Source organism: Borostomias antarcticus, assembly GCF_949987555.1.
Source record: "Borostomias antarcticus genome assembly, contig: scaffold_64, whole genome shotgun sequence".
Classification (NCBI taxonomy): Eukaryota; Metazoa; Chordata; class Actinopteri; order Stomiiformes; family Stomiidae; genus Borostomias; species Borostomias antarcticus.
The window spans coordinates 657980-668579 of record NW_028176396.1 but is presented as its reverse complement, the minus strand read 5'-3'; the positions used below and the strand labels follow the sequence as shown (position 1 = coordinate 668579).

Genomic DNA, 10600 nt, shown 5'->3' with positions numbered 1-10600 from the left:
GTACGGTTTTTGTCCGATTTCAAGGACATTTGACACATCATTTTTCAAATCTGTACGGTTTTTGTCAAATATCTCGGAAACGGAAGCTCGTACAGCAAATTTACCTTCGGGGAATGCTAACTGTAGAATTTGATGAGGAATCGAATGAGCCCATCTGCGAGGCTCTACGACTTTCGATTCAAAATGTAGCCGATTGAACCACATAATTTTTCATATCTGTACGGTTTTTGTCCGATTTCAAGGACATTTGACACATCATTTTTCAAATCTGTACGGTTTTTGTCAAATATCTCGGAAACGGAAGCTCGTACAGCAAATTTACCTTCGGGGAATGCTAACTGTAGAATTTGATGAGGAATCGAATGAGCCCATCTGCGAGGCTCTACGACTTTCGATTCAAAATGTAGCCGATTGAACCACATAATTTTTCATATCTGTACGGTTTTTGTCCGATTTCAAGGACATTTGACATCATTTTAAAAATCTGTACGGTTTTTGTCAAATATCTCGGAAACGGAAGTTCGTACAGCAAATTTACCTACACAGGGGAATGCTAACTGTAGAATTTGATGAGGAGTAGAATGAGCCCATCTGCGAGGCTCTACGACTTTCGATTCAAAATTTATAGCCGTTTGAACCACATAATTTTTCATATCTGTACGGTTTTTGTCCGATTTCAAGGACATTTGACACATCATTTTTCAAATCTGTACGTTTTTTGTCAAATATCTCGGAAACGGAAGCTCGTACAGCAAATTTACCTTCGGGGAATGCTAACTGTAGAATTTGATGAGGAATCGAATGAGCCCATCTGCGAGGCTCTACGACTTTCGATTCAAAATGTAGCCGATTGAACCACATCATTTTTCATATCTGTACGGTTTTTGTCCGATTTCAAGGACATTTCACACATCATTTTTCAAATCTGTACGGTTTTTGTCAAATATCTCGGAAACGGAAGCTCGTACAGCAAATTTACCTTTGGGGAATGCTAACTGTAGAATTTGATGAGGAGTAGAATGAGCCCATCTGCGAGGCTCTACGACTTTCGATTCAAAATGTAGCCGATTGAACCACATCATTTTTCATATCTGTACGGTTTTTGTCCGATTTCAAGGACATTTGACACATCATTTTTCAAATCTGTACGGTTTTTGTCAAATATCTCGGAAACGGAAGCTCGTACAGCAAATTTACCTGCATAGGGGAATGCTAACTGTAGAATTTGATGAGGAGTAGAATGAGCCCATCTGCGAGGCTCTACGACTTTCGATTCAAAATGTAGCCGTTTGAACCACATAATTTCTCATATCTGTACGGTTTTTGTCCGATTTCAAGGACATTTGACACATCATTTTTCAAATCTGTACGGTTTTTGTCAAATATCTCGGAAACGGAAGCTCGTACAGCAAATTTACCTTCGGGGAATGCTAACCCTACTAACACAGTGGGTTGCAGCAACGTTGCACATAAGTTGTACTTAGGTAAGTTGCAACGTTACCATCAGGCGATGTTGTGACAACGTCCATCTAAGGTCGAAAATAACTTTACCCTCCTAAGTCTAATTAGACTTTTCTGCAACGTTGCAGAAACATTGGCAATATGGGTCCCTGCAACGTCATTAAATAACGTTGCTGTGACGTTGGATTAAAGTCCTATTAGGCTAGCATTAGGATTGCAATCGGGCTATCCCGTGACGTCACTGCTTGCTTGGTTCACAGTTAAAGTAGGCAGGATTCTTTGCCAAACTGCTCCTGTCTTTTGTTCTTTTTTTAAATTTTCGCTTATATCCTTCATATTGTACTATGTTGAGGTGAATAACTCATCTTAGAAATGTTATTGATTGTATATTTCCCTGTTTGTTAACATTTAATGCTTTTTCATTAATTAAAACTAACCTTTCGGTGTCGACCAAGATATCATTTTTCAAAAGACGTGACGAGAAAACCCATTCATTCTCTCGGCATTATGGAACACTTCCACTAGGGGGCGATGAGATCACTTTCCCTCCCTATAGATGGGTTCGCCGTCTACGTCACAGCGGGGTGCGCACGCACGCACGCACGCAGCCTCTTTGGGAAAAAGGAACGAGCGAACGAGGAACGAACTCGCTAGCCACAGTAGCTCCGTTTCGTGTAGCTAATTATGCCTCAAAGCCGCTGTGCTGTGAACTGTACAAACAGAAAAGAACAAGATGATGGCCTCAGATTCTTCATCATCCCCTCGAGATGTCACCCTTTTCAGAGGAACCACCGAAAGCTGTGGTTTAAAGCCATAAAGAGAGCAGATTGGGGACTAAAACACTTTTTTTGTGTGGTGCGAACTCATTTCTGGTAAGTTATACCAGTTACCTCGGGGGGTTTTCTCATCAAATTACATTGATTTGACTGTTGGTTTAGCTATTTATTTGTTTACTTACCGGTAATAATTTAAGTAAACAGAAGTAACTCATAACCTGCACGCTAAACTAAGTTCAGGAATTGGAAGCCCAATGCTAGCTAGCTAACGTTAGCTAATGCTAGCTAACACGCTACTAATGCTAGCTAACACGCTACTAATGCTAGCTAACACGCTACTAATGCTAGCTAACACGCTACTAATGCTAGCTAACACGCTACTAATGCTAGCTAACACGCTACTAATGCTAGCTAACACGCTACTAATGCTAGCTAACACGCTACTAATGCTAGCTAACACGCTACCTAGTGTTAGCTAGCTAAGTCAAGGCCCGAACTTGACTAATGTTTAGACAATATTGAAAATACTCCGACAAACTATTGCAAATCTTTTTTCTGTTACTGCTGGCTTTGTGTTCGCCGCGAACATTTGCAGAAACATAAGCAAGCGAACGGTCTGAGATGTTAAGTTTTGTGTTAGTTAACGTTAATATAAAATGGCCGCTGGACTGAGGGAAATTGTTTGTTTGACTCTGCTGAATTTGGGTTTTCCCCAAGTCCACAACTGGTACTGTTTGCATTTTAAGCTGTTAAAAAATACTGGCGGGGGGGGAAAAGATCATTACTCATTATTCTGAGGAAAACAGGATGGCTGAAATGTATTGATTATGGTACTTTATGCACACAGATCATTACGAAGGTGCCAGGCTCATGGCAAAAGTCTTTGAGCAGCAGTCTTCAATGGATGAGCGCCAGGACGTTAGAAAGAGACGGCGCAACACGCGCTATCACTCCAGTGACGAAGGTAATATACTAAGGTGCATTCAACAGTCCCAAAAGAGTAGTACTTTTGAAATCGTGAGCTAATTTAGTGATATTCCACTAGATGTTCCAAGCCCCGGGCAGCCATTGGTCCCCACTATGCAGGCCAAAGACCAGGTGCCAGGTGCCGGAGTTGAAAGGCCTCTGCCAGCGGTCCAGTACAATCCACGTGTGCTGTACAATCCAGGTATGCATGTTTGTGTTGAAATGAAATGTCTATGCCTACTGCACACTGATAGTTGGACTATTTTTTATTTATTTTGAATACCATTTTACTCATCTTGCAGATTTTCCAAGCTTGTCCCATGTGGGCGAGCGGGGCCCAGGCCCCATTTATAGCACCCCAGCCAGATCATACAGCACCCAGCCAGACCAGGTAAGAGTGGCATGTACTGCTGTGGTGTCTACCTGTCTTGTCTTTATTTAGTTTCCCTCCAAATGCCAGAAGCCAAAGCCAACACCATAAAGTTTCCTGCTAATCCCATTCAGTTAGCTCTGTGATTGGCTTTTTTAGATTGAATACCATTTACTCATCTTGCAGATTTTCCGAGCTCATCCCCTGTGAGCGAAAACCATGCGAGCCCAGGCTTCATGTATAGCACCCCAGCCAGACCAGGTAAGAGTGGCATGTACTGCTGTGGTGTTGTGATGTCTACCTGTTAATGTCTTAATTTATTCTCCTTCAAATGCCAGAAGCCAAAGCATGCTGCCAACACCATAGTTTTATGTCAATGTACTTATAGCCACATCTGTGTTTATCTAGATTTCCAGAGGTCTGTACATCAGCAGTTCTCAGAGATGCGGGAGCAACTCCGTGAGCTTGCACGGACTGTGAGGGAACTGGCCCAGAGCACGCGGCCTGTGGAGTCTGGAGCCCAGGGAGAAGTGCTGGATGTACTGAACCCTGCCCAAACGGACGAGGAGCTGCAGGTCTGTGAGGCCAGGTTGAAGGACCGGGAACATCAGAGGAAGATGGTGAGTGTCTGCAGGGCGGAACTTTGTCTTATTTTTGCAGTGCAGGGAAGGGTACAGTAAATGACTCTTTGTTTTGCAGACACAATACCTAGGTGCCATTGGTGGCAGAGACTTGGCGGACACAGTCCGGCGGGTGCTGTCAGCTGTAGCCACACATGCGGTGTGGAGCGCCTACAGTGTGCACGGGAAGAAGGGGAAGAAGCCACTGAAGAGTTTGACACTCTTCAATGTTCTAACATGTAAGAAATGGTTCATATTTTGAATATTTTTTAATACATCGTCTTTGTTCCATGACCGATGTGAATTGAAACCATTACCTTTCTTGATAACTTAAAGGTGCAGTGATGGTCTCCATGCCAAAGGCTACGATGGCGGAGGTGGCCGCCCAGCTGCAGGAGACATTGAAACATGCCCCTGCTAAATGCAGAAGGGTAAGTGATGTCTTTTTTTTTGGTTTCTCCTACCCAGTGTGACTGCATGGTTCCAAAGATTGTGTACCACTTTTTTGTGCATGTATGTGCGTTGTGTATTTACGGCCATTTCATTGTGTCTTTAGGTATCTGCAGAAGTCCGCCTGAGCACAGCCCATCCAAGCACAGTCCATCTGAGCACTCCCCAGCATTCTGATGAGGAAGACTTCCCTTCCTAGCTGCCCCCCAGCCCATCTGAGCACAGCCCCCCCCCCCCAGCCCATCTGACGCCCACCCGCAGCCCATCTGAGCACAGCCCCCCCCCCAGCCCATCTGAGCACAGCCCCCCCCCCAGCCCATCTGAGCACAGCCCCCCCCCCAGCCCATCTGAGCACAGCCCCCCCCCCCAGCCCATCTGAGCACAGCCCCCCCCCCCAGCCCATCTGAGCACAGCCCCCCCCCCCAGCCCATCTGAGCACAGCCCCCCCCCCAGCCCATCTGAGCACAGCCCCCCCCCCAGCCCATCTGACGCCCACCCCCAGCCTATCTGAGCACAGCCTGCCTTTTTTTTTGTAAATAACTGTTTTTGTATTATTTTTTTTAATCCTTTTTGTTTTTAAACTTGTTTATCATGTTGCAGGCCAGACATTGTGTACTTTTTTAATAAAATAAATTGTTCTTGACTGAATGGTGTTGTGTCATAACTTTTGTACCATAATTTTGCTTGCTGCATTGACTATGACATTAATAGGCTCTTTGCACAAGCTCCACTACTTCCTGACACTCTACAGGCGTATTTCTTTCCTGTCCTATACTAGTGGATGGAAGTGATTGATCAGGTGTGCTGCACACCGGATTCATCGCTATTGCTATCCAATAGTATAGGACGGTAAAGAAATATGCCTGTAGTTTCAGGAAGTAGTGGAGCTTGTGCAAAGAGCTGATTTGTTTTGTAATGCAAATTATAAATGTAGCCAACGGAAGTGTAGACCACGTTGCAGCAACGTAACAAAGTAATATATAAACGTGTATACAACGTTGCAGCAATATACATCGAAATCATCGCGGAAATCACAACGTTGTGTACACATTGCAGGCACGTTGCAGACACGTTGGACCTGCACGTTGCAGCAACTTGTGTGCAGATACCGCGTTTGCGTTGCATGCACGTTTAACTTGACGTTGAGTGGACCATACAAAAGTCTAAATTGCACGTTTCTGCAACATTGCTGCAACCTGATTGTGTTAGTAGGGAACTGTAGAATTTGATGAGGAATCGAATGAGCCCATCTGCGAGGCTCTACGACTTTCGATTCAAAATGTAGCCGATTGAACCACATAATTTTTCATATCTGTACGGTTTTTGTCCGATTTCAAGGACATTTGACACATCATTTTTCAAATCTGTACGGTTTTTGTCAAATATCTCGGAAACGGAAGCTCGTACAGCAAATTTACCTTCGGGGAATGCTAACTGTAGAATTTGATGAGGAATCGAATGAGCCCATCTGCGAGGCTCTACGACTTTCGATTCAAAATGTAGCCGATTGAACCACATAATTTTTCATATCTGTACGGTTTTTGTCCGATTTCAAGGACATTTGACATCATTTTTCAAATCTGTACGGTTTTTGTCAAATATCTCGGAAACGGAAGTTCGTACAGCAAATTTACCTACACAGGGGAATGCTAACTGTAGAATTTGATGAGGAGTAGAATGAGCCCATCTGCGAGGCTCTACGACTTTCGATTCAAAATTTATAGCCGTTTGAACCACATAATTTTTCATATCTGTACGTTTTTTGTCCGATTTCAAGGACATTTGACACATCATTTTTCAAATCTGTACGTTTTTTGTCAAATATCTCGGAAACGGAAGCTCGTACAGCAAATTTACCTTCGGGGAATGCTAACTGTAGAATTTGATGAGGAATCGAATGAGCCCATCTGCGAGGCTCTACGACTTTCGATTCAAAATGTAGCCGATTGAACCACATCATTTTTCATATCTGTACGGTTTTTGTCCGATTTCAAGGACATTTCACACATCATTTTTCAAATCTGTACGGTTTTTGTCAAATATCTCGGAAACGGAAGCTCGTACAGCAAATTTACCTTTGGGGAATGCTAACTGTAGAATTTGATGAGGAGTAGAATGAGCCCATCTGCGAGGCTCTACGACTTTCGATTCAAAATGTAGCCGATTGAACCACATCATTTTTCATATCTGTACGGTTTTTGTCCGATTTCAAGGACATTTGACACATCATTTTTCAAATCTGTACGGTTTTTGTCAAATATCTCGGAAACGGAAGCTCGTACAGCAAATTTACCTGCATAGGGGAATGCTAACTGTAGAATTTGATGAGGAGTAGAATGAGCCCATCTGCGAGGCTCTACGACTTTCGATTCAAAACTTATAGCCGTTTGAACCACATAATTTTTCATATCTGTACGGTTTTTGTCAAATATCTCGGAAACGGAAGCTCGTACAGCAAATTTACCTTTGGGGAATGCTAACTGTAGAATTTGATGAGGAATCGAATGAGCCCATCTGCGAGGCTCTACGACTTTCGATTCAAAATGTAGCCGATTGAACCACATAATTTTTCATATCTGTACGGTTTTTGTCCGATTTCAAGGACATTTGACACATCATTTTTCAAATCTGTACGGTTTTTGTCAAATATCTCGGAAACGGAAGCTCGTACAGCAAATTTACCTGCACAGGGGAATGCTAACTGTAGAATTTGATGAGGAATCGAATGAGCCCATCTGCGAGGCTCTACGACTTTCGATTCAAAAGTTATAGCCGTTTGAACCACATAATTTTTCATATCTGTACGGTTTTTGTCAAATATCTCGGAAACGGAAGCTCGTACAGCAAATTTACCTTTTGGGAATGCTAACTGTAGAATTTGATGAGGAATCGAATGAGCCCATCTGCGAGGCTCTACGACTTTCGATTCAAAATGTAGCCGATTGAACCACATCATTTTTCATATCTGTACGGTTTTTGTCCGATTTCAAGGACATTTCACACATCATTTTTCAAATCTGTACGGTTTTTGTCAAATATCTCGGAAACGGAAGCTCGTACAGCAAATTTACCTTCGGGGAATGCTAACTGTAGAATTTGATGAGGAATCGAATGAGCCCATCTGCGAGGCTCTACGACTTTCGATTCAAAATGTAGCCGATTGAACCACATAATTTTTCATATCTGTACGGTTTTTGTCCGATTTCAAGGACATTTAACACATCATTTTTCAAATCTGTACGGTTTTTGTCAAATATCTCGGAAACGGAAGCTCGTACAGCAAATTTACCTGCATAGGGGAATGCTAACTGTAGAATTTGATGAGGAGTAGAATGAGCCCATCTGCGAGGCTCTACGACTTTCAATTCAAAAGTTATAGCCGTTTGAACCACATCATTTTTCATATCTGTACGGTTTTTGTCAAATATCTCGGAAACGGAAGCTCGTACAGCAAATTTACCTGCATAGGGGAATGCTAACTGTAGAATTTGATGAGGAGTAGAATGAGCCCATCTGCGAGGCTCTACGACTTTCGATTCAAAATGTAGCCGATTGAACCACATAATTTTTCATATCTGTACGGTTTTTGTCCGATTTCAAGGACATTTGACACATCATTTTTCAAATCTGTACGGTTTTTGTCAAATATCTCGGAAACGGAAGCTCGTACAGCAAATTTACCTGCATAGGGGAATGCTAACTGTAGAATTTGATGAGGAGTAGAATGAGCCCATCTGCGAGGCTCTACGACTTTCAATTCAAAAGTTATAGCCGTTTAAACCACATCATTTTTCATATCTGTACGGTTTTTGTCAAATATCTCGGAAACGGAAGCTCGTACAGCAAATTTACCTGCATAGGGGAATGCTAACTGTAGAATTTGATGAGGAGTAGAATGAGCCCATCTGCGAGGCTCTACGACTTTCGATTCAAAATGTAGCCGTTTGAACCACATAATTTCTCATATCTGTACGGTTTTTGTCCGATTTCAAGGACATTTGACACATCATTTTTCAAATCTGTACGGTTTTTGTCAAATATCTCGGAAACGGAAGCTCGTACAGCAAATTTACCTTCGGGGAATGCTAACTGTAGAATTTGATGAGGAATCGAATGAGCCCATCTGCGAGGCTCTACGACTTTCGATTCAAAATGTAGCCGATTGAACCACATAATTTTTCATATCTGTACGGTTTTTGTCCGATTTCAAGGACATTTGACACATCATTTTTCAAATCTGTACGGTTTTTGTCAAATATCTCGGAAACGGAAGCTCGTACAGCAAATTTACCTTCGGGGAATGCTAACTGTAGAATTTGATGAGGAATCGAATGAGCCCATCTGCGAGGCTCTACGACTTTCGATTCAAAATGTAGCCGATTGAACCACATAATTTTTCATATCTGTACGGTTTTTGTCCGATTTCAAGGACATTTGACATCATTTTTCAAATCTGTACGGTTTTTGTCAAATATCTCGGAAACGGAAGCTCGTACAGCAAATTTACCTTTGGGGAATGCTAACTGTAGAATTTGATGAGGAGTAGAATGAGCCCATCTGCGAGGCTCTACGACTTTCGATTCAAAATGTAGCCGATTGAACCACATCATTTTTCATATCTGTACGGTTTTTGTCCGATTTCAAGGACATTTGACACATCATTTTTCAAATCTGTACGGTTTTTGTCAAATATCTCGGAAACGGAAGCTCGTACAGCAAATTTACCTGCATAGGGGAATGCTAACTGTAGAATTTGATGAGGAGTAGAATGAGCCCATCTGCGAGGCTCTACGACTTTCGATTCAAAATGTAGCCGTTTGAACCACATAATTTCTCATATCTGTACGGTTTTTGTCCGATTTCAAGGACATTTGACACATCATTTTTCAAATCTGTACGGTTTTTGTCAAATATCTCGGAAACGGAAGCTCGTACAGCAAATTTACCTTCGGGGAATGCTAACTGTAGAATTTGATGAGGAATCGAATGAGCCCATCTGCGAGGCTCTACGACTTTCGATTCAAAATGTAGCCGATTGAACCACATAATTTTTCATATCTGTACGGTTTTTGTCCGATTTCAAGGACATTTGACACATCATTTTTCAAATCTGTACGGTTTTTGTCAAATATCTCGGAAACGGAAGCTCGTACAGCAAATTTACCTTCGGGGAATGCTAACTGTAGAATTTGATGAGGAATCGAATGAGCCCATCTGCGAGGCTCTACGACTTTCGATTCAAAATGTAGCCGATTGAACCACATAATTTTTCATATCTGTACGGTTTTTGTCCGATTTCAAGGACATTTGACATCATTTTTCAAATCTGTACGGTTTTTGTCAAATATCTCGGAAACGGAAGTTCGTACAGCAAATTTACCTACACAGGGGAATGCTAACTGTAGAATTTGATGAGGAGTAGAATGAGCCCATCTGCGAGGCTCTACGACTTTCGATTCAAAATTTATAGCCGTTTGAACCACATAATTTTTCATATCTGTACGTTTTTTGTCCGATTTCAAGGACATTTGACACATCATTTTTCAAATCTGTACGTTTTTTGTCAAATATCTCGGAAACGGAAGCTCGTACAGCAAATTTACCTTCGGGGAATGCTAACTGTAGAATTTGATGAGGAATCGAATGAGCCCATCTGCGAGGCTCTACGACTTTCGATTCAAAATGTAGCCGATTGAACCACATCATTTTTCATATCTGTACGGTTTTTGTCCGATTTCAAGGACATTTCACACATCATTTTTCAAATCTGTACGGTTTTTGTCAAATATCTCGGAAACGGAAGCTCGTACAGCAAATTTACCTTTGGGGAATGCTAACTGTAGAATTTGATGAGGAGTAGAATGAGCCCATCTGCGAGGCTCTACGACTTTCGATTCAAAATGTAGCCGATTGAACCACATCATTTTTCATATCTGTACGGTTTTTGTCCGATTTCA

General features: G+C 42.1%; 1 protein-coding gene across 2 annotated transcripts; it reads left to right on the top strand.

The window, feature by feature from the left end:
- The first annotated feature begins 2086 nt into the window (after nucleotides 1–2086).
- LOC311328567 (uncharacterized protein) lies at nucleotides 2087–4921 on the top strand. 2 transcript variants are annotated; one of them, XM_084462519.1, is made up of 9 exons: nucleotides 2087–2333; nucleotides 3085–3201; nucleotides 3283–3405; nucleotides 3506–3594; nucleotides 3760–3834; nucleotides 3982–4193; nucleotides 4273–4432; nucleotides 4530–4624; nucleotides 4750–4921. In XM_084462519.1, exons 5-9 carry the CDS (start codon nucleotides 3810–3812, stop codon nucleotides 4840–4842), a joined length of 585 nt encoding a protein of 194 aa, XP_084318645.1. In that variant the 5' UTR covers nucleotides 2087–2333; nucleotides 3085–3201; nucleotides 3283–3405; nucleotides 3506–3594; nucleotides 3760–3809; the 3' UTR covers nucleotides 4843–4921. The 2 variants fall into 2 exon arrangements, with proteins under 2 accessions (XP_084318645.1, XP_084318644.1); XM_084462518.1 differs by having other exon boundaries at nucleotides 3506–3834.
- The last annotated feature ends 5679 nt before the right edge of the window (nucleotides 4922–10600 follow it).

Coding starts and splice junctions, on each gene's coding strand:
- LOC311328567 (XM_084462519.1), top strand. CDS start 3,810: ATGTATAGCACCCCAGCCAGACCAG. Junction 3,835..3,981: donor TAGCACCCCAGCCAGACCAG/GTAAGAGTGGCA, acceptor GTGTTTATCTAG/ATTTCCAGAGGTCTGTACAT. Junction 4,194..4,272: donor GGGAACATCAGAGGAAGATG/GTGAGTGTCTGC, acceptor TTTGTTTTGCAG/ACACAATACCTAGGTGCCAT.